At 34.7% G+C, this 24,895-nt stretch overlaps 3 protein-coding genes and 1 long non-coding RNA gene across 4 annotated transcripts; 2 read left to right on the top strand and 2 right to left on the bottom strand.

Moving 5' to 3' along the window:
- The first annotated feature begins 1,740 nt into the window (after positions 1-1,740).
- On the top strand, positions 1,741-8,834 carry LOC108210258 (bifunctional TH2 protein, mitochondrial). The gene is made up of 6 exons (XM_017381565.2): positions 1,741-2,162; positions 2,253-2,361; positions 5,120-5,410; positions 5,501-5,915; positions 6,174-6,440; positions 8,219-8,834. Exons 1-6 carry the CDS (start codon positions 1,876-1,878, stop codon positions 8,629-8,631), a joined length of 1,782 nt encoding a protein of 593 aa, XP_017237054.1. The 5' UTR covers positions 1,741-1,875; the 3' UTR covers positions 8,632-8,834.
- Positions 8,835-12,422: 3,588 nt separating this feature from the next.
- On the top strand, positions 12,423-15,942 carry LOC108208224 (MDIS1-interacting receptor like kinase 1). Its single transcript, XM_017378735.2, has 2 exons — positions 12,423-15,201; positions 15,296-15,942. Exons 1-2 carry the CDS (start codon positions 12,528-12,530, stop codon positions 15,703-15,705), a joined length of 3,084 nt encoding a protein of 1,027 aa, XP_017234224.1. The 5' UTR covers positions 12,423-12,527; the 3' UTR covers positions 15,706-15,942.
- Positions 15,943-16,016: 74 nt separating this feature from the next.
- Positions 16,017-20,307, bottom strand: LOC108209959 (hypothetical protein At1g04090). Its single transcript, XM_017381178.2, has 2 exons — positions 19,900-20,307; positions 16,017-17,903 (listed from the first exon to the last, which is right to left on the bottom strand). Exons 1-2 carry the CDS (start codon positions 19,997-19,999, stop codon positions 16,336-16,338), a joined length of 1,668 nt encoding a protein of 555 aa, XP_017236667.1. The 5' UTR covers positions 20,000-20,307; the 3' UTR covers positions 16,017-16,335.
- A 929-nt stretch (positions 20,308-21,236) lies between these two features.
- On the bottom strand, positions 21,237-22,586 carry LOC108208036 (uncharacterized). The gene is made up of 2 exons (XR_010288754.1): positions 22,449-22,586; positions 21,237-22,299 (listed from the first exon to the last, which is right to left on the bottom strand). It is a non-coding gene; the product is annotated as an uncharacterized LOC108208036 (long non-coding RNA).
- Between the last annotated feature and the right edge of the window lie 2,309 nt (positions 22,587-24,895).

Here is a 24,895-nt window from a genome sequence, read left to right as displayed (position 1 = left end):
TGCCATGTAATTTTATCTAAGTGAAGGATATTCAACTGATGAGATGTAACTATTCAACTGATGAAGACTGGATGATGTTTCAACTGATGAAAATCAAGCATTCAACTGAAGACAAAGTGTTCAACTGATGATGCTGAGGAATTCAACTGATGAGACTGGAACAGCATTCAACTGATGAAGTTTGTAATTCATTCAACTGATGAGCCGGGCATTCAACTGATGAAGTCAAGAGCAGTTGAAAGTAACCAGAACTTTCAACTGATGAAGTAAAGAGCAGTTGAAAGTGACTAGAGCTTAAGTCTGACAAATCACATGGATCGAATTACACTAAAATAGACATGGAAGCCTAATTAGGAAAATAAAGAAGAAGCAGAAACATTCTTATCTCATGCAGTGCAATCTGGATCAAATCAAGATGATGGTCAAAGATGAAGACATCTCAGAAAGCATGCATAAGACAAAGTTGTGCAGCATTGTTTTTAGATTAGAGTGCATTTTGTAATCTAGCTAAAAGCTTTGTAAAACTTGGGGTATATAACCAAGTTAGTAGCATCAGTTGAACTTGTTCAAATTACTTGAGAGAAAAATCTGAGAGTTAGAACTTGTTGAGTGATGAACCAGCAGCTGTGCGAATTGTAAACAATCCACAGATTCTTCTATATAAAATCTCACGGGTGGATCATTCAATCCACCCGTATTTTTAATACTTGGTGTTTTTCTGTTTACTGTGTTTTTTAGTGTATCATTCTTGAATCTTTTAAATTTGTAAAAGATTGTATTCAACCCCCCCTTCTACAATCTTTCTCATAGTTGGTGTAAAATAACAGCCGCCTTGTTTAAAAAGTGGGTGTAAGAGCATCTCCAACGGCGTTGGCTATAATCGTTGGCTAAATGGGACATGTAAGATATTATGTAAAATTTGCTGAACCTGTAAGACATTTTGGTTCAGTGGTATTGGCTATATTGGTTGGTTATAGTTTAAAAATAGTATGTTATTAATATTTTAAATTGTTAAAATAGAATATATCAGTTTAATATGGTAATAAATGATGTGCAATCATTCTACAGATTTCTTACAGACATGTAGAGATTCGACAAATATAATCATCTATAGGAGGTTGGTTAAAATTATAGACACATGGCCATGTGGTTGGAGTATAATTTTTTCAGCAGGTTGGCTAAATTTTTTATATTTAGAATATCAACTCACTTTTTAGCTAAGGAATTTGTAAGGTTGGAGACATGGAGATGCTGTTGCGAGTTAGAAAAATCGTTTAATTAATTAGAGTTAAGTTCCATGTAGTCCACATATTACTGTAGTACCGTAGACCACGTATGTTCTGCAATTATAGAATGACATAAAAATATTGCAAAATGTATGAAACTTGTTATTTTATGAAATACATTCTATAAATAACACTATTTCATGAAAAATATTGAAAATCATTTATGTTCGACAAGTAGAACACATATGTTCTATAATATGTAAATATGTTCTGCAAACTTAACATGTTTTGCAGAATCATGTGTTTTTCACTATTTAACTTGTAGAATGTTTAGGATTGTCAAAATTTTTAACAAAATAATAATATTTATAGAACATGATTTGCAAAATAACAAATTTTGCAATGTTTTTATGCCATTCTATAATTACAGAACATACGTGGTCTACGATACGTAAATATGTGGATTACATAGAACTTTGTTCAAATTAATTATTATACCAAGGAAAATATGGGCATGTGTAGTACATAGATTGCACATAGAACCGAAGCACGCAAAGATTTCAAGTCGTTGTAAAATCCCTAAATCCCGAAAGTTTCTCACCCAGTGTCTGCATCTATACACACAAATATATGCTTGATTGATTGATTGATGCAGTCCATTTCTCAAATCTTTTTTGTACAATCAAGATTCAGTTTTCCCACTTTTTCAAAAACTAAAACATTCATCGCTACCTGTACTAGTAGAATGGCTTCAACGAAGGCTAGTACTAGTGAAGTGGGAATTGCAAATAGATTGTGGATCAAATTTCACAAAGAGTCAATTCAGGCTCTGTATAACCCTTTTGTGCTCTCTTTGGCTTCTGGGACTCTCTCTCTTGATTCTTTTAGGCATTATATTTCTCAAGATTTTCACTTTCTCAAGGCTTTTGCCCAGGCGTGAGTTATCTTGCTCTTTTTTGATTCTGGGCTTTCGAGGGTTGCTCATGTTTTTGATGGTTTTCTTCAATTTTGTGTTTTTGGGGTTAGGTATGAATTGGCGGAGGAATGTTGCGATGATGATGATGCCAAGGTTGATTTTAGTGATTTGAGGAAGAGTGTTCTTGAAGAACTCAAGATGCATGATTCTTTTGTTCAAGTAATTTCTTAATTACCCTCTTTAGTTTCGCGTTTGTTATGTATTATTTGGTTTGTAAAGTTTGTGTGATTAAGTCAATTTCTGGCACTGTTGGATTGACTGCTATGTTGTTCCATATAGTGAATTGAGTTGGAAAGTATGCACTTGGTTTCGGAATGAATGCCCTATTGGTTTTATGTGGTTTTGCACTTTATGCACTGTTTTATCGTTTCCTGTTGTGGTGTTTGGGTGGAGCTTCAGACTTGAGATATATTAAAGTTTCTCTGGTATTGGAATCAAGACTCTGAATTTTTGATGCATATGCATATACTGAGCATGGTGTGCAAATCACATTCAGTGTACTACTTATCTGAGTACGGAAATAAAAATTCCCTCACAGATCCATAAACTTATGAGCATGTCATAGGTGCTTCTTCTTATAGTTGTGTTGGAGACAACTGCATAACATTTTACAAAATTAAGCACTGGTATTATCCACTTTAATTAAATTGTAATGTTACACCAGGCTAAACATGTCACCGACTATAATGCCAGTGCATATACCATGCAATATAATGAACCTGGTTTCCCATCTTTAGTCCTCAGACCCGTGTCACTTGGACATGACATGGGTGTGGGCATTTGATCCGAGTTCAGTCCTCCTTATTAAAACTGAACAATTAAATGCTGCAAAATTTCAGTTCTAAAATATATAGAAGGTCTACTCACAACTTGTTCATAGAGAGCAAAGGCCATGGATGACTTATTTAAGTTATTTTCTTAAAATTATGCTACCACTTAACAATCATACAAATGTATATGATTTATCTGCAACAGACACTTGTTTATGAATGTATAATAACCAAACAATATAAATTTTTACTTGTGTTAAGTTTTTATACCGAGTTCCCGCCCTCGGATCCATATCAAAGAATCCTAATTCTTTTTAAAAAAAAAATCTGACTCTTGACTCTCGGATCCCCACCACTGACCCAAGTGTGGGGAACATAGTTCTCAAGCGGCAGAGCTAGAAAAAGTGCTAGCATATGTGTAACTCTGTCAAATATATATATTTTGAGTCTCATTTACTTTTATAAACAACGAAGGGTATAGCATTCATATTTATTTGTTTACGATTAGATTTTTATTTTGCTATGTGTGTTTTTGATTGTGTGTGTGTGTTTTAAGTTGAAGTGCTAAGAAAAATATCTTAACATAAGGAAGCATGAAACTCTCAATCTTGGTGGCACTGTTGTAGCTTCATTTGTTATGATTGTTATCTGAAGAACCTTTACATTGTTATAATATCTAATATGCTTGTAAAAGAGATGAAATTATATTTGGTTTCTAAGCATTTACAGATACACAGTCTTAAATCCCATACTATGTTTTGTTTTGAACAAGAGACAAAGGTCTTAAGAGCTCTCTTCCCAAAAATATTAAAAGCCATCAATTAATGCGGAAGAATCTCGATTCTCGAGTATACGGAACAATAATAATTAGAACATATACTCTTGGTTATAAGTTATAACAATGCGTGCCGAACCCTCTCTCTAAAATCTTAACAATCCAATGGGACGGAGGGAGTATCATTTTAGCTGACACTATCGGAGATGCTCTTAACAGTTTTTATCTATTGAACCAAGTGGTTATGTATGTATAATGCTAACTTTAAACAGCAGCCTTCACAACATGTGTGCGTATCTGCTAAGTTTGCAAGTGATGAATTATCTCGATTTCCCCCCTCAAGGTTTTGTAGCTCAATTTATATTTTTAATATGAATACTTGGGAGATTATGTTTTTTAAAGTCTTGGAGCATACCAGCTAAGTGCAGTCATATATTTTATCGTTTGATGTGAGAACGTTTATCTTCGGAAGACAGGTCCTGGAGCATATTAGCTTAGTGCAGTCATAAATATTCCTGATTTCCTTTCAATGGGGATAAAAGGACAAGTGTAAAAATCGTTTTGTAAGAATTCTTGTATACCACATCATGCAACTCAGTAAGCCAGCAGTTATATTGTGTTTAATCCTTTATGTAGTACAAGTACTCTTTGACTCTTGTGCTTCTTTTTACTACTACTAACATATGGCAATGGTAATATTTCCTGCGTTAAAAAATATAGTTATCCGCATGTCTCAAAGCTATCAAGTGTTATAGTTGTGTTCATTTGAAATATTTACATTAGAGAAGCATGTTAATAAGTAGTTCCAAGTTTTGTATGTGTAGAGAAACTCTCTAATGCTACAATTAATTTGAAGTATGTTGTATAAAGTGCTGTCACTTGCCAAAAGATGTTGAACTTTGGAGTAAGAAGCCTAATTTGCTCACTTCTCTAATTTGTATCATGTATGAACTATGAAATCACCACATGGAATTTTTGGAAATTTTGTAGAAGCAACTTGTTGGGAAGAAAGTATTGAACCTCAGTAAAAGGGTAACTTTCAAAAAGTGCCCAGTTTGTGCTTTCTGATTCCATCTACTATATTTTATACGTAGCTTGATGGATTATACAGTAAATACATTGTACACTATGTAATAATAATGTTAAAGAAGCTTGCTTAATGCATCAGTCAAGTAGAATATATATCCATCGGTTTTTTGGTCTGTGGGGTCCTGGGTAGATAATGATTGACGTGGTATTTCATTTATGCTTGTGTAATTGAATGGAAGCAGCTTCTGTAATAATGACAATTTCAGCCTTCTAACGTACTTGAACACTGTAAAATATATTTTTGCAAAATTTTTATGCTCATGGTTCTATACAAACCATGTAGGAATGGAGTTCTGATCCAACTAAAGAGATTAACCTCAGCCCGGCAACTGTAAAGTACACAGACTTTATATTAGCAACTGCTTCTGGAAAGGTTGAAGGAGTAAAAGGTCCAGGCAAACTTGCAACTCCTTTTGAAAAAACAAAAGTTGCAGCTTATACTCTTGGTGCAACTACTCCCTGTATGAGACTCTATGCTTTTTTGGGTAAAGAACTCCAGCAATTTGTAGACTCGAATGAGAATAGTCACCCTTACAAGAAGTGGATCGACAATTATTCCTGCAATGCATTTCAGGTCTGCTAAGGATACTTTTGCTGTTAATTCTGAAAGAATTCATTTTAAAGGCCTTCGATTCACTTATATTTTCCTACATATTGTACTCAGGAATCTGCTCTGCAAACTGAGGACTTGCTGGATAGGTTAAGTGTTACTTTGACAGGCGAGGAACTTAACATAATTGAAAATCTGTACTACCAAGCTATGAAACTTGAGTTGGAATTATTTTCAGCTCAGCCGCTTCTTCAGCCGACCGTTCTTCCCCTGACTAAAGCATGTGATCCCTCAGAATATCAACTAATGTTATTTTCTGATTTTGACTTGACGTGCACTGTTGTTGATTCTTCTGCCATTTTGGCAGAGATTGCAATAGTAACCGCACCTAGATCTGATCAGGATCAAGTGTATAATCAGATTGCTCGAATGCCATCAGCTGACCTCAGAAGCACATGGGGAGTCCTTTCGGGGCAGTATACGGAGGAGTATGAACAGTGCATTGAGACCATTTTGCACAGTCAGATAGGTATTTATATATAGATAGATTTACAATCATATTTTTTGTTGGATAGTCTTTTTAGTTTAGCCATAGGCATAAGCTGTTTTGCAAGGAGATCAAATAGCTTATTTTTTTGACTCTTTGGATGGAGGAATAGCACGATACAGTATTTAATTAGTAACATAAGTAATAGACCAAATTACACTTTGGTGGCCTGTACTCGCACCGCTCCTGTAATTTTCTAGCAGTTTACTGATCAGGTATTTGCTTCCTGTAATTTTGCAGGGGAGAAATTTAATTATGACGAATTGTGTAAAGCACTTGAGCAACTATCAGATTTTGAGAAAAAGGCAAATACAAGGGTAATTGAATCTGGAGTACTAAAGGGTCTGTATTTTGATGATATAAAACGTGCTGGGGAACGTCTTATTCTCCAAGAGGGTTGCCCAGGTTTCTTCCAGAGTATAATAGAAAATGAAAATTGGAGAAAAAATGTCCATATCCTTTCTTATTGTTGGTGTGGGGATCTCATAAGGTCTGCTTTCTCATCAGGTATGTTCTTTTATAGTTCAAAAATTTAAAGAGGATAACTTATTCTGAACAGTTAGTAATTAATCACTACATCGATTTTTTCCTCCCTTGTTACAACTGCTACGTTGACTTTGTTTTTGGTCAAGTAAATTTCCTTGTTGTATAGATAGTCTACTTAGAATTTATGTTTTATCATTTATTTTTTGTATTTCATGAAAAGTATATATATATGGTTCTCTATGATGTCAGGATATTCTTTTTCTGTTTTTCTCTACAGAAACAGATCTATAATGTTGCACTTCACAGAATTAATGTGTTCATCTTACACATACTGCTATGTCTCAGCCTTTAGGTAACATCATTTGCAGAGTTTGATTTTGAGTCTGAGAATTTTCTTAGTTGACTTAAATAAGTAAATGATGGTTTGTAAAAGATATTCATTTTTAACTTTCTGTTGATATAGTTTTACCCCCTTTACTTTGTATGACAATTTCAGTTATAAAATAAAAATTTAACACCCAAAGAACAAATAACAGACCACATGGGGATTACATACCATGAGTGGATAGAATCTATTAAACTAGGTGAGAGTCCTAAGTCAGCTTACGTATACAGCCTAATGTTTTGATCATGTCTGCTATATGCTTACACATGTTTATTACGAAGCCAAGTCAAGGTTCGGCGCCCTGAGTACCTTTGAGAAGACTGGTCGACAAGTTGTCCTACTACTCGTAAAAGTTGAGAAGTCTTCTATAATACATGTATTTACTAGATTTTATATAAATTTAACACATCAATTTCATAATTTTAACCAAAAGTAATAGAATAATGAGAAAAATTAAGCATAATAACTACATAATGGCATCCGAATACCAAATATCTACCATGTCCAACCAAATAAAAAAAAAAACAAGCAAATATCATATTATTTCATCTCCATCTTTTTCTCGCATATAGTCATTGATTGGGTCGGCAATGGTACACCATAATATGAGAGGTTATCCTCGCGCCAAGTCGAGCTTCGAGGAACTCGCCATCTGAGTACCCTCGGGTCGACTAGTCGTCTTAATGATAACAATGATTTAACACCATTATAATTTCCCTCACCGTTGCAAGGTGCGGCAAGTTAGCCCTATATGTGTATACGTGTGATCTAATATGCCTTTTGAGCTCTCTCATTTTTGTTCTAAATGCATAGTTTTGTTCTTGATCACGTCTCGCAAATTTTCTTGTTATGAACCAGAGATATATGTACAGGGATTTTTTTTCTTTTTAGTCTATACTCTCTCTATACCATAACTTCTCTGATGGAAGTCTGATCAGCGTTTAACGCAATAATGGGTTATTGTGTGTCACTATTTTGGACTTGATATCCATCATGTGCTTTGCACTATTATTTTCTTCGCGTGTCAGTGTTTGGACCCTTGACAATCAATTATAAATGCTAGAATGGCGTTGAAAGAAATTGAAGGTTTAGAAAAAGATACAGCACATGTTTTTTTTGTTAATTAGTAAAAAGAATATGTCTTTGTATGCTATCCTGTGAGATGAAGAGGTCCAGATTGTACACAATGCTTTAGGTGGAAGAGCCCTTTTGTGAGCTTTGTTAAATGTGCCGTTTTCTGCTTTGGTTGGCACTACTATATATGGACTTGTCTCTCCATCTGGTTATTACAATCATTTATTAGATCTGGTGTTACTCAATTTAGTCCTAGTCATGCTTTAGTTTCAATTTTTATTGATGAACATGCTCCTGGCTCTTTCTGTTGCTGAGTTCTCTTGATTTTAATTGTGAGCAGTGGGTTTAGATGATCTGAATGTGCATGCAAATGAATTTACATATGAAGAACATGTTTCTACTGGTGAGATTATTGATAATGTTCACTCTCCACTGGACAAGGTCCAAGCCTTCAAAGATATCCTGCATGAGTGCCGCAGTGACAAAAAAAAACTGACCGTTTATATTGGAGATTCAGTTGGTGATTTGCTTTGTCTACTGGAGGCAGATGTAGGAATCGTGGTCGGTTCAAGTTCAAGCCTCAGGAGAGTGGGGAGTCATTTTGGTGTATCCTTTGTACCATTGTTTCCTGGCTTAGTTTTGAAGCAGAAGAATTGGATAGAAGAAAGCTCAGCTTGTTGGAAAGGGCTATCTGGCACTCTATACACAGTGGAAAGCTGGGCCGAGATAAATGCTTTTATCTTGGGGAAATAGAAGAATTTGCACTGATGAACTCTTGGCATATGAAGTATGATATAGAATAGTTGAATCTTGGTGGCTGGTTTTATTGCGCCCAAAGTCTGTCCCCGTCTCCTTACTTTTTATTCACGAGGATATGCGATTCAGAGATGTAATTGCCTTTCATTCATTCGGCTGAAGGTATTCCAAGCTGGTTAATTTTACGGCCCTTTCAATAATCCAAATGCAGAGCTAATTTATGTTCCGAAATGTCTACTATGTTACTTTCCAGATTGATATCATTCTTTAGGTGCCGAGTCGAAAGATATAATTGGATGGGTCATAGGTTGATGGGGAATATTTGTGGAATATATATATAATATATATATAATTACAGGCATGTACTTCACTTTTATGCGTTGGGGGATTTAAGCTTTGTTTATACTCCGTTGATAAATAGTAGACGGCCACGGCCTTTAACAACCGGTTTATGTAGTTCAGTGACAGATAAATTTTGTGCCCTAAACGTGTATTTGAAAAACACTTTGGTGTTGATAGTTTAAACTCAAGCACCTTCCACGCCAAAAATTTGTTCATAAGCTTGCAAATTGCACTCATATGAGAGAATACATTCAAGATTGCTTTATTAGAGCATCTCCAACGAGGTTGATTATAATCATCGCATAAATTGGACTTTTAATACATTATGTAAAATTTAATGGACATGTAAGACATGTAACGCAGACATTGTGCTTTGATTGTATTGCATATATTGATTGGTTATAATTTAAAAATGAGAATTGTATACGTTTCTTTTTCACTACTCGACACGCATTGTAAGGCTCTTATAAAACATATTCCCTCCGCCCCCCTCATTTCATTTCTTTACAGCTTTTTTTCACTGCTCGACACGCATTTTAAGGCTCTTATAAAACATAGTTCTATAACTTATTTTTGAGATTTTCTTTTTATGTATAAAAATTCAAACATCAAACTTTTATTCAAAAGAAAAAAAATTAAAAAAATAAGTTACAGAACTATGTATTCTAGGAGCATTAGAATGCGTGTCAAACTCTCGTTCCCCAAGGTAAACTACCTAGGGGAGAGTAGTTCTACAACTTATTTTTAAAATTTTCTTTTTTTGTATAAAAATAGAAATGTTATATTTTTATAAAAAAAAAAGAAAATCTTAAAAATAAGTTGCAGAAGTATGTTTTATTGAAACATTAAAATCCGTGCCGCGTCCCCGTCTCTCGATGTATACAATTGATCGGGACGGAGGGAGTATATCATATACTATAGATGATAAAAATGTTAATAAGTGTAACGATATTTTCTTTTAAATGAATAAATATAATTAGAATATTCGAAAAATAAAATTGTATAGGGAAACTCCGCAAACATCCCAAAATTCTGGCTCTCTATATTAATGTGTTCTAACTATAAAGTGATAGTAAAAAGCATGTGGGTGCAGCAATGCCTGTTCCCCAACATGCTGATTACAATATTATTATATATAACATTATCACAAATCATGCAAATATGCATATTCGCTTCAAGTGAAATACTTAACTTAGACACGGTTTAGCATTCATAATTTTTAACCATTTCTAATGCTTGTCGATTGATTCAATAATCATTGAATTGGAAAGAAAGGCCATGTTCTGTAACAACAAAAAATCAGAATGTTGCCTATTTAATATTCATTCAAAATTATATTTTAAGTCGTCCAAAAATAAATATATATAAGTCTTAGTGTTACTTTTTTGGGTAAGCTTAAATTTAACTTCTATTAATGTCATGTTCACTAGTTTTTTTCAATAATCAAACAAAATTATGGAGAAATTTTATAAGTTATCAATCCCTTTGTTTTAAATAAATGACATTCATATTTTTAAGTATATTGGATTGGGCCATTACACATCACTTCGCAAATAGGTGGTCTCGAATTGGTAATTTTATATATACATGGATTAAATTAAAACTAAGGGTACTTACTTCTTTTTTTTTTTGAGAATACTAAGGGTACTTACTTGATATAAAATTATTATCATGTTTTATCGAGTATTGATTGAAGAATGATTCTTTAATAACAATTTTAGTTATCAATATATTGGAAAAGAGCACATGATTTTAAGGAAGAAAAGTATTCTTTTTAATGAATTTTTTTTAAAACAAAAGTGTTAATCTAATAATAAAAAGTCATGGGACATCTATGATCGAGTCGAACAAACTGGAAATTACAATCGCCTGCCTGTTCTCATGAAGAAACAGTTAAACGATATTTTGAAGATAAAATATATACGAATACAAGTACCCGCATGCATACTCGTTGAATCACCGGTACCCTCTTCATCATTCCCTAATAGAGTTATAGTTTGAGCTATGAATCACAACTGCGATTTCATACAAACTTGCATCATCAAATCAAGACACCCGCTTACAATGAAGAAGCGAAAACAAAGCTTTCGCGAGGGAGAGAAAACAACCTTAGATCTGGAGAGCGGAACCACAAAAACAAGAAAATCAGACTGAAAATCCACCCGATTGAAACAGAGAAGAAAGACAGCGCAATCTCCGATGATTTCGGATCTAAAAATTTTCCCGAGAATAGATCTGGAACAGATGCACAAAAATAATAGAAATCGGAGTGATAACCCACCGACTTGGAAGAGAGACGGCGAAATCTTCGATGGGTTTATATCTAAGTTTCCCGAGAAGTATTATTTAAAAACTATGAAGCAAACAAAGTAATTAACTGATTTGAGCCTTCCACCGATGGAAGCCGGGGGACCATATTTTTTAATGAAATTTTGGAATGCATATTTTTCATTTTTGAATTTACATTAAGGTAAAATGTAAGATTTCAAATTTTGAAATTTCACGGCCACCGTAAAACTGTAAGATGAAGAAGTTACTAAAAGGAATTAAGCTACTTGTAAATGGTTTCCATTCAAAAAATCTATACTATACTATAATAAGCCAACATGGTATAATTAATAGTCCTAAATTTTGTTCATATTTTTTGATTTGGTCATATTTTTTTGTCATTCTTATATTGTTACCTTGCTAAAAATAAAAAGAATCACATTAGAAATCTATCTCTTAACAGGTACAAGTCTTAAAGCCAACATGTTTGTAGTCCTAAATTTTGTTCCTATTTTTTGGTTTGGTCATGTTTTTTTGGTTATTCTTATATTATTATCTTGCTAAAAACAAAAAGAATCACATTAGAAATCTATCTCTTAATAGGTACAAGTCTTAAACAATTATAAGACTAAAAATCTATCTCCTATAAGTACAAGTTTAAAATAAACTACAACACTAAAAATCTATCTCATAATAAATACAAGTCTTAAACCGATCCAAAACACCACAATCATATAACCTTCGAGCCTCAGGTTTGCTTTATTATAATGACGATATTATAAATATATAATAATATTTTGAATATTTTTTTTCAATACAAACACGAATAATTACATATTTTTTTAAACTCTAATCTGTCACACGACTAATATTTTTTTTCCATACATATGAAGTTATACAATAAATTACGAATTATATAACAGCTCGTGCTTCGTACGGGTTAGAGGCTAGTATAAATAAAAATCCGATCATAGAACAACAAATCAATTACTTGATCATTTTCTCGATAATTTATGCATGTCTCTTGCTGTCTACATGTAGAATACAAATACTCCAACCATTTTAAATTACATGTACAAGTACAACTATTAAGACAAATAATTGACTCACATGAACACAATTATGAAAAACCAATTTTAATGTGTTGAGCTGGTTTGCATAAAATAAATATGAAAACACCAAATCATTCATGTCAGTGTATAATGTCACCCTCCCTTTCCAGCCTCTTGCATCACATTCTTCATCATTACTATTTCTCAACTCAAAACTAAACCAGTCCATAGATGAAGAGGATCACTATGCAATCAAATCTACAACTTCTCTTCATCTTCTTCTACTGTTGCATTGTCTTTTGTGATGCTTCAGTTTCCACAGCATTACCAAATGAATTACCAAATGAGTTATCCACATTATTATCCATCAAAGCCAGTCTAGTTGACCCTTTAGATCATCTCAAAGACTGGACTTTTGTGTCTACAAAAACTGGTTTTCAGCATTGCAACTGGACTGGTGTGTCCTGCAATCCACAAGGCCTCGTCGAAAAGCTGGACATTTCAAGCATGAACCTCACTGGCCATGTAACAGATGATATCCAGCAACTTAGTAGTCTTACTCTACTCAACATTTGTTGCAATGCATTTTCATCTTCACTGCCTAAATCACTGGCAAATTTGGTTTTTCTTGAGAGCATTGATGTTTCGTTGAACGATTTTGTTGGAGGCTTTCCCAGTGGACTTGGGATGGCTGAAAACTTGACAGCAGTCAATGCTTCCAGCAACAATTTTGTGGGGTTTCTGCCTGATGATCTTGGCAATGCAACAGGACTTCAGAGCATTGATTTTCGCGGGAGTTTCTTCCAGGGGTCCATTCCAAAATCTTTCAAGAACTTGAGGCATTTAACTTTTCTTGGACTTTCTGGTAACAATCTGACAGGGAGGATTCCAGAGGAGCTGGGCCAACTTTCTTCACTGGAGACTATGATTCTTGGATACAACTTCTTCGAAGGTCCTATACCATCAGTGTTTGGTAATTTAAGCAATCTTCAGTATCTTGATTTGGCAGTAGGGACCTTAACAGGTTCCATTCCAGCTGAATTGGGTAACCTCAAGAAACTAACCACATTGTACCTGTATCAGAACAATTTAGAAGGGAAAATTCCATCTACAATAGGAAACATCACTTCCTTGATGTATTTTGATGTGTCTGATAACCAAATCTCGGGGGAGATTCCAGAGGAAATTGCAAATTTGAAGAACTTGGTGCTGTTAAATGTTATGCGCAATCAACTTTCTGGCCTTGTTCCAGACAAGATAGGTGAGTTGACTAAACTAGAAGTTCTTGAACTATGGAAAAACTCTTTAACAGGTCCTTTGCCGATGAACCTTGGGATGCATTCGCCGCTGAGATGGCTAGACGTGTCTTCGAATTCATTTCATGGGGACATACCAGAGGGGCTGTGTTTTTTAGGCAACTTGACTAAACTCATTTTGTTTAATAATTCTTTTTCTGGTGCAATTCCTTTAGGTCTGTCAAATTGCTCTTCACTAGTTAGAGTTAGAATTCAAAACAATATTTTATCCGGTACAATTCCATCAGGATTCGGAAGCTTGCCAAAACTTCAAAGATTAGAGATGGCGAACAACAACCTCACTGGACATATACCAGATGATTTTGCTTTCTCTGAGTCACTTTCTTTCATCGATGTCTCCTGGAACCACCTCAAATCATCCTTGCCTTCAAGAATTCTCTCAAATCCTCAACTACAAACTTTTGCAGCTGCGAATAATAATTTGACAGGCAGCATCAAGAACCAGTTCCAGGAATGCCCATCTCTTTCAGTTCTTGATCTGTCAAACAATTACTTTTCAGGGAAAATTCCAAAGGGTATAGCTTCATGTGAGAGGCTAGTGAATCTGAATCTTTGTAACAACCAATTGACAGGTGAAATTCCAGTACCATTAGCTACAATGTCGGCACTTTCCATCCTGGATCTGTCAAGAAATTCATTGGTGGGAAGAATTCCTGAAAGTTTCGGGAACTCACCTGCCCTTGAGATGCTCAATCTATCTTTCAACAAGCTCGAGGGTCCTGTACCAACCAATGGTTTGTTAGTGACAATGAATCCAAATGATCTTATGGGGAATTCTGGACTTTGTGGTGGAATACTCCCCCAATGTTCTTCTCAAAGAATGAAAAGTACAGTGCACACAAGGAATGTTCATATTCATCACATTATCCTAGGATTTTTAGTTGGAATGTCTGTGATTGTGTCCCTGGGTCTCATACTATTTGCTACAAGATGGGCATATAGAAGCTGGTTCTTATACAGCAATCTATATATTCATTGGTTCAAGAAAGGAGATTTGGAGTGGCCATGGAGACTTGTAGCATTTCAGAGGCTAAGTTTCACCAGTCCAGAAATTCTAACTTGCTTAAAAGAATCAAATGTGCTTGGAATGGGAGGCAGTGGAATTGTCTACAAGGCAGAAACTCATCGTCCACACTCTGTTGTTGCAGTTAAGAAGCTATGGAGATCGAATGATCCTGATGTTGAAAGTGGAGATGATTTATTCGCAGAAGTGAATCTTTTAGGAAGGCTCAGACACAGAAACATAGTGAGACTGTTGGGATATCTTCACAATGAGAAGGATGTTATGATGATATATCAGTACATGCCTCATGGTAACCTTGGCGAGGCCTTGCATGGGAAACAAAGGGGGAAGATGCTGGTAGATTGGGTTTCTAGGTACGATGTTGCTGTTGGCGTAGCACAAGGACTAGCTTATCTTCATCATGATTGTCGACCTCCAATCATTCATCGCGATGTCAAGTGCAATAACATTCTACTGGATGCCAGTTTTGATGCAAGGATTGCTGACTTTGGCTTGGCAAGAACAATGCTGAGGAAGAATGAGACCGTTTCTATGGTAGCCGGATCCTACGGATATATTGCACCAGGTTAGTTCCATTCAATCAAGAAATTCGTGAACTAGTTACCTTGGAAACCATTGATTCAAGTTTATACTCACTATCTTAACTGTTTTGTTTGAAGAATACGGTTACACACTAAAGGTGGACGAGAAGAGTGACATCTACAGTTACGGCGTGGTACTACTAGAGCTTCTCACTGGGAAACAACCATTGGACCCTGGATTCGGAGACTCTGTGGATATTGTGGAGTGGATCCGAAAAACATCAAGCAACGGGAAACTGGATGAAGCATTAGACCCTGAGATAGGAGGGCAATGTAAACATGTACAAGAAGAGATGCTGCTGGTTCTCAGAATTGCACTCATCTGCACTGCTAAACTACCCAAGGACAGGCCATCAATGAGAGACATTATAACAATGCTTGGAGAAGCAAAGCCAAGGAGGAAAAGTGTTTCTCTTAACTGGGGTCTTAACAATTCTAACAGAGAGAAGCCAGTTTTCAGCAACTCACCAGTGATGGGCCTTCTGTAAGCACAAGTATACAGTGCATATATTTATTTACTCATCATTGCAAAACAGGAACCATTGCAAGTCAAGATTAGAATGTTTGCTGCTATAAGCACACACAAATCAGTCCAAAATGGTATTGGTTATGTTATTCAAAATTGTCTAGAACTATGAATAACCAAGTGTACAGTCTTTTTCCCTCACAAAAAAGAAGTATATATATAATCTTTTCCTGCCATGATATTTCTTTTGCAATAAATTATCTGCATTGAATTTTTTGATTTAAACAAATTATAGCTTTGAACACATTACCTATAGATGGTCTTGACAAAAGATTTTAAACAATGAACTCATGTAATAACACAAGTCTTTCATAGTACAAACATTCAATCCAAGCCATGTAGCTTCACATTCTATACATACAAATGGGGTATAAGAACATGTTCACGTTTATATACATTGGCAAATATTACCACTGAATCACACAATGCTACAACAACAATAGTTTAACATCCAAACAATGACAAACTTACTATAATACCTTTTCTCGATATGCTTTTCCACAGTCTGTAATTTCCTGCAATTTAATAAATGGCGAGAGGAAGATCCCTCCCAGTACAAGTAGTAGCTTCAGTAGGTCACTGCTACAACCAATTATCTTTCATCCCCTAGCCAGTTGTCTTTCTCCTTTGGTCCTGTTGGTCCTTCCTCGCCATAAATCTCAGTCGGGAACAATTCTATTATGCTCTCCACAGATAATTTGAAAAAAAATGGAAGAAAGTTCATTATCTTATCCAGTTCTGAACGTGAGTCATACACAATGGTAGGACCCCACTCTCTCATGTATTGTAACCAATTTGGCTCCTTAATAATACCTTTTCCAAGATATTCTGCTGCAATGATCTCATACTTCGTGCTTGAATCAATAAGATAATTGCTGCGAGCAGTGTCATTTCTTAACCCTATATTAAGTTTTGTAGATCCCTGGATGTAAGTACCCGCATGAGGGAAACTTGCATGGCCACTTTTTGCTGAATAAATAACTGCTCTATTTCCCCCAATAAATTCCAATGAACTGGCATCAACCCACTCACCTCCACTATGTTCTGAGAAATAAACATACCAAAGTTCGCCAGTAAAGTTGCTGAGACGGAGTGTGTAGTGCTCCCAGTCACCAACATGCTCACCTACTTTGCTCATTTCAAAATTTAACAGTCCTGCTTTTATAGTAGATGGTCCGTTAAAGGGGCAAAATATCCACATTACAATATCAGTGAAACTTCCTCCTATAGCTGGTTTTACATGAACATACAGCAAAGAACTCTCCATATTACCTTTCTTGATATACTCTTGTGCCTCATCATCATCTGGCAAATCTAACCAATATTTCCCATCATTTACTCCACCACGTGGCAAATTTGAGCCTCTAGAATCGATGGCTTCACCCTTAGCTTTTTCTTTACTATACAAAAGTGCTCCATTTTTGAAAAACCATCCCACCGATGAGGGTAAGTAAGCCTCATCTGGATGGAAGAAAACTGTAGGTCCATAATGTTTTATAAGAGCATGGATCTGGTCTAAATTCGGCATTGCATGTAACGAGGAATCAAGATTCTTTAAGCAAACAATTTTCATGTCATCTCCAGAATCTAGGTAGGTACTGCAGAAAAATGTCCCAACGGAAACACCTGTGCCTAACATTCCCCTTACACAGGATCTAGTATTCCAAATCTTAATTGGGTAACTAGACAAAGTGGAGACTGTATCGAGCATCAAATTACACAGTTCACAATCCTCTGTAAGATCGGCTCGGATGCATCTCACTTCTTCAAGCTCAGGCTCCCTTGGTTCAGTTGTGACCACAAAGCCCAAAGCTTTGTAACCTACAGGTGCCCTTGGCTGCCAAATAAAAACTTGTTCTCCGTTTTCGGAGTCTGAACTCCAAAGTAAAATGTAACTCTGAGGTTTAACTAAAGCAGATTTATCTTCTTGTCTATCTGCAGCCAATTCTCCAGCCACAAGAACATATCCTCTAAGTGGCTTGTCATTTGGCTGACAGTAGTCACCAAATTTGTAAAAACCATCTGGAATTCCCACAGGTCTGTAAAATGTTACACCTTTCTCTTTCTTTCGTACTAAGCTGCTGCAAATACTTTCAAACGTGGTGACTTCAAAAACTTCAATTTCACCTAGGTTTATGCGTCCTGTGCCAAAACCTTGACCTGGGAAAATAGTATATAAAACTGAGAACAGGTGCTAAGCAACATTACATAGAAAATTAAAACAAGAGGGATAATCTTTCAGATTCCAGTTCTAAAAAGCGCTGAATATAAAAAACATGGAATCATCCAACATTAGCTTACAAGTCATGAAATTATATAAATATGCTTTTTCTTAGCCCTACAATTACGTATATAAGTCTGCGACTGAACGTTGCACCTCAAAAAACCTCCAGGCAAACAAAATCAGACCTTCCCTAAACTCAAAATCTGATCTCTAATATTCAAATGTAAGACGGAAAGTGAGAAGCTACTGTCTAGAAGATACTCTGATCTAAGACGACTCTCTACTATTCAGTTAGGAGAGATAATTTATGCCTACCTCAACACCAATCTCCACCTGGAACCTTAGTTCTCATTCCAAAATGTTGGATCGCATACAGAAACAATCATTGTTCATTAACGACCAATAAAACCAAAGGTGGAAACCTTTTATAGAGGGAAAAACCAAAAATTTACTACAAGTAAATGTATTACAAGGATTGTGTATCCCTCACTCACATTCTTGTATACAATAACCTCTTTTGATCTTCCATATTTATGAGCACCACATATATATATTATCTAACATTCTAATCAACATTTGACTATTATATGCCATAATGTACCAACTTCCCTAAGCCAAAATAAGAGCTTTACCACATAAACAATATATAACAAATCAGACACACCTAAATCATCACAGAAAGAATACAACTCATATTTTTATAGAGATTTGAGATGGATCCAGAATTGAATTATAAGCTACTTGAACCTGGAATTTATTGGTCGTCGAATATGAGTCCCATTCTTTCTTGATTTAGTCTCAAACTAATCTAACATCATGTTTAGAGATGAATACATGTCATGTCTATCCCTGGGGTAGTAAGTGATCATCAAAAGTTTCTACGGTTGGGATGCATAAATGGTTTTTTAATATTAAGAAATAGCTTTATTCTCCTATCTGTTGATTTGTAAACTTTTTGCACTTCTTATTTTCTTTTTTAGCTTTCAGGTTACTATGTACAGAACTATAATATCAACATTCGAAAAAAAAATTCCAGTTTTTGATCCTAGTTCTCTTTCCTTCACCCCTTATTTGGCATCTGATTTTTTTTTCAAAATAGTATGCAGCTGATTTTCTGGTCATTAGTCGCTAAACTCCTAACAGATCACAAGTTGGTCCTTGCTATGCTCCACTCTGTTTGTTCCAATAACTTTTTATTGCCTCTCCACATTGTAAGAAAGTAAGGATTACATACTTGCGTAAAGAAGAGAGGAGAAGGATATTTAAATAAACCCGTATTTGGTAATATTAGTAGAAATTATCACCCTTACAAGTTCTAGTAGTCAAAATTAAACTATTGTAGGCCTATAATGAACACGCAAATGACTAGTCCTATTCCGATGGGTCAGATATAGAAATCCCAAAACAGAAACTCTGCTTGTACAACTGCCAAATACTTCAAGGTGCGACAATTACCAAAAATAAATTTGAGCGTAATTCCAAAAACTGATGCCAGTTAGCAAATCAGGTTCCGAGATATTCAATTTCCCGATTCGGGCTCAGCAAACATAATCACTCATATTACTAGTCAAAACTCAAAACATGACTGCCATAACAACTCAACTAACAAGAGATACCTATGCTCGGACACGAACAGAATTGTTTTAAGTTGTTAGTTAAGCAAATTAAGTAAGCTCAAAGTTTGACCAAGTCGAGAAATAAATCGAAACAACATTGACTAGTTACAAGACACACTTGAGCAGAAAAGTCAAAGGGGGGCTTCTCCAATATGGAACGATCTTTCATAGCATATCCATAGAATCAGCAAGAATCTAACTCTAATATATCTCAAAACACTAATATAACATCACTAAAACCAGGATCACAAGATCAAGAACAGAAGTTTGAATACATGAAATTACAAAAACAAGAAAAGATGCATAAAAAACATACCTTGAGGCCATTGTGGAGTAGGACTAGGAAGAGAAAAGGGCTGTGGTTGCTGCAAAGGGCACAAATCTTCATACTCACTTTCCCTGCACAAACAAAACATCTCTCTGTTTTTTTTAAGTCAAATCTATACAAGTCTTACTCTTATCAACAATAATAACTAAAGTTTTGATCTTGATTAAAACAAGTAAGTTTTGTGAGCAAAGATCAAAACCCCATTAAAGAGAGAACAGTAGAGAGAGAGATTGATTAAATTTGTGAATGAAAAGTATAAATATAAGCTGAGAAAAGGACGTGGAAGCAATCAAAAAGAGTTTGCTTTAACAAAAATAAACAACAGGGGGGTTATCGTTTGTTGATGGAGAGAATCTTGGAAACTCCTCTCTAAATACTCTTCAACATATGCTATTTTATATGCTATGGATACGTAATCAAGCAGCAACTTAAACACTACAATAATATTTTTAGAGTAACTATCACAGCAATTTTTTGTATATACTATATTTTCTAATTTTTAATAATATCAAAATGAATTTTATTTCACATGCATGATAAATGAGATAAATAGAAAATCGAACAAACTGGTTCATCTATTTAATTTAAAATCTATCCAAAATTTCTGAAATTTTTTATAAGTCCTGAATTTTCAATCATATCAAAATTTCAATGGATGAGAAATTTTTATAACACTACTCACATCTACCTCTACATCTACTACGAATTTAATATTTAAAATTTATTATAAATGTGTTGAATATACAAAAGTCTTTTACGAGTCTATTCTTATATTCTAAAAATAAATCTGATGTAAATTTTCTTAAAAGATCAAATTTTTTATTTTATTTAAAATGGGGTTAAATATCAAAGTAGTCACTGAAGTGAGCCTCATATATCAAAAAATTAATCAATTTGAACGGGGTCTCAAATGCATCATTCTAGTAATGGATAATGAAACAAACGTTAATTTGACTTTTTGATTAAACGGAAATCGTAACGTTGCACACGTGAATTGGACACGGTGGAAAGTAACACCTCTTTTACTTCTTACGTGGACAAAACCAGTGGCAACATGTTATTATCCCAGCTTATATGTATTTGAATGTAATATATTTATAAATTATAACCCAGCTAAGTTCCTCAAGTTAGCTCGCAAGCAAGTTACGTGCCTCTCAAACTCTGATCACATTTCCTGGACACTAAAAAACCAGCAATAAGGTTCTACATGTGCCTAACATAAATATTTACTTTTTTGAATTTTTAAGTGCAGGTGGTCCATAAATATACTCCATAAACTAATGTACCTGGTAGATGGATAAAATTAATACAGAATACATCAAAAATAAATGAAAATTAATTCTTAAAATCACCATCTCATAATAAACTTGCAAATACATTTCCAATTTCTTAAAGTTATCCAAACAAGCATACTGAAATACATTCCAAGTCTCTTAGCGCAAAAGTACTGCTGAAGTGTCCAAATAAACCAAAATTTAGCAAACGAAATAAACAAGGGTTCTGCTACTTATAACAAAAGGTTGGTTATAACTCCTTTCAGTCCTTGCCAGTGCATGTATTTTCCCCTGTAGGATCATTGTTCTTCACAAATGGCAACTTTTGCTTGTCAACATTCTTTACTGCTCTTCGAACTTGTATTTTCTGTCTTTTTGCTTCTTTTGGTGTCTTCTTCTTTTGTGCGACTACATGATTTTCATCCTGTGTCACCACCGGTTCCTGTGCTGTTTGAGTCACCACTCGTACCTCATTCTCAGTTCTTGTTGTTGTCTTCTTGTTGCCAGGTGGTTGAGTCTGAGTGCCTTGATCATTGTCTTGTAGTTGACTCTTTGTTGGACAATTAATCTTTCTATGATCTGGTGATTTGCACAAACTGCAATGCATTTTTCTTCGGTTACTAAACCTCTGCAAGATAGGTCCAGTAGTTTTGACTTGAGAAGATTGGATCCTGTTGCCACCTTCCCAATCTTCCTTCCTCCGCAACCTTTTAGGCCTTCCCCCTCATTCTCCTCATTTCCACCCAACTCAACATTTTCACTCCCTTTCAAAATACTTTCGTGGGCTACATCAATCACCTCATCAAATTCATAGTGATCAACATATAAATCAATCCTACCCAAGGGTTTGTGAATATCTACCATTTCTCTTACAGTATTATCATCATACAATAGTTTAACACCTCCTTCGATAGACATTCCAGATGTTTGAAAATAAACCAAGTCAGTGGGGCTATAACCATATTTTTCGGCAAAATCATCCAAGTCTCTAAATGAAAATACATCAGTGTCAAAACCAAGAATAAAATCAACTTTGCCCCCTTTATATTCGACTTTTGGCACATGTGACAACTCCCCATGATGATGCACATATATACTTATCAATGACTCCATACTGTGACAAATAACTACAATTAACAACAAAAGGAAAGCAAACACGATACAGAAAAAGGCATAAACAGAAAGCAAAGCAACACATAGACCGAACAAGAACATATAAGAATACGTGATCTGATGTTCATACATAAAGATAAGAGTACGTACCTCTTATTTAGTGAATATCCGACTAACTAAACGCGATTCCCCTTGATTGCGTCGCCGCTTAGATGCATTCAGTCGAAGCTCGGAGGGATAGGGTTTTTTCTCTGTGTTTGATCGGGATTGTTTTGTGTACATATACAATATAGTTTATTCTTTATCAATATTAGTAATACTTTTTTCATATATATAATATAAGAATGTCAATATTTTTGTTCAAGAAAAAATTTATGATATCATTTGATATATTGTAGACTTAACTGCACAACAGAATTTACTATTTCCTTTTAATTTAAAAAAAACTAAAATTTTTCGGCAAAAAAAAAAACTAAAATTTAAACTTAAATTAATGTACCATATTTTTTATTGAGCCACTCGATTTGTTGAACTAGACATTATGTCAAATGTGTGACACAGTAATGTTATATAGGTGAGGGTTCATGGGTCATGTTCCAGAGAGAACCATTAGAGAGAGAACCATAGAACCCTTACCTTATTAGGCAGGGTTCTGCAGCAGAACTTAAGTATTAGTTGGGGTTCTGCAGCAGAACTTCACAAAAAAAATGTCAATATCTATGGATTATATTTTTAAATTATTTTTGAACACACACAACGATGAAAAAACATGAAAAAAAACATGTATTTAGATTTAGATCCTAAAAATCTATTTAAAATTTAGGGTTCTGCAGCAGAACCCTAGTGGTTCTATGGTTCTATTTTAAGGAGTGGTTCTCTCTTGAGCGCGACCCGAGGGTTCTATTCCAAAATTAAATGACTATGTTTATATGTGCATGTGTTGTTCATGTTCTAGAGAACCCTTAGAACCATTACTTTATTTTTACTATTAGTTAGGATTTTGTAGCAGAACTCCACATTAAAAAAATTGTCTTGTATTATATTTTGAAATTACTTTTGAACACACATAACGATGAAAAAATTATGTACATCCTGAAAATCTATGAAAAATATAGAGTTCTGCAACAGAACCTTAGTGATTCTATAGTTTTATTTTAAGCATTGGTTTGTGTATGTATTTACAGTCTATCATTTATAATATCAAAATCTCTAAACTTGGTTTCATGATAAATTATGATTTATATGATAGCTAAGTTCAAACATTTAAAATTCAGAAAGAAATCTAGGTGTCAAAAAAGAACAGTAAGAACACGTTTCTGAACTGGAGTAAAAAACTTTTCGGGATTTAGCTATTGCTCAAAGAGCAATGATTACAACTGCAATAATTTTGGGTACTTTGTAATTAAATGCAGAAAACCTAAAACAGCTCGTGCCCGAAAAATATTTGTTCCTTATAAGAAAAAGAGCCCATACGAAGATCTCAAGAAAGAGAATGAGAAACTAAATGAAAAGTTGAATACAATAATTGCCAAGTATAAAGAAAGAACGTAAATTGCTGAGCGAAATGATGAATAACACGAACTTTAACGAGGAATCAAGCTAGAATAACCATGCATATGTATTAATGGTAGACTCGATAGAGGCTTCACCTCAATCATCTCATGTACCTCTTGTTATCTATGTATCTGACATGTCTACTATTGAGTACTCCGTCCTTTCCATTTCTTTACACTTTCTTTTTTGGGGTGTCACATCCAATTCTTTACATTTCAAAACTTACCAAATATGGTTAATGGGTCCCACCACTTCTCCATTTTTCTTTCCTTTTCACACTACTTTTACTCCACTATCTCCTTTTTATACATTAAAAATCAGTGGATCCCACCACTTCACCCACTTTTCTTTCTCTTTTCAACTACTTTATTCATATTTCTTAACCTCCGTGCCCAACCCATTCGATAAGAAATGGGAGGGACTGAGGGAGTACAAGAATATTGTTAATGAGCTAGGGTTAAAAACGTATAATTTGCATACTAGCTTTTCAGCTTTAGGAGTAGAGAATGATAGATTAATTCTTAAGATAGCTAAGCTTGAAAATCGTATAGACGAACTTACCTTGAAGAATTTGATAATCACTAACCTTAGAGGATGAAATTAATATCTAGATAATAAGGTTAAGTGTGATGCATGGATAGAGGATTTCTTTAGGTCTAAATTGGATGACTTAGAAACCAAGCTGAAATCTTAATAATTAGAACTAAACTTACCTCAATAAAGAGATTATGAATAGTTAAAGGATAGAAAAGAAAATTGCAACAGACATCAATTAAAGTTCTTTAGAGAGTTCCGAAGAGAAAAAGATAAAAAAAGAAACTATAAGTATATTCATCTCCGCTAGTGCTCCACAAGCACTAGAAGGAAAAAAATATCCCTCACATCCTAAGATCTCAAAAGCCCTCTCATTAAGAAAATTTTGCAATAATTGTAGGTACTTCTGTCTTTAACATGCCTATTCATTCAAACTTAAATGTGTTCATTTATCATGTTAGAAAATTGGTTGTATGTAACGTGTCATGAATATGATTAGGGTGATCGTG

The sequence above is a fragment of the Daucus carota genome, chromosome 2, assembly GCF_001625215.2.
Source record: "Daucus carota subsp. sativus chromosome 2, DH1 v3.0, whole genome shotgun sequence".
Lineage (NCBI taxonomy): Eukaryota > Viridiplantae > Streptophyta > Magnoliopsida > Apiales > Apiaceae > Daucus > Daucus carota.
The sequence above is the reverse complement of the archived record's forward strand: the minus strand, read 5'-3'. Positions and strand labels throughout refer to the sequence as shown.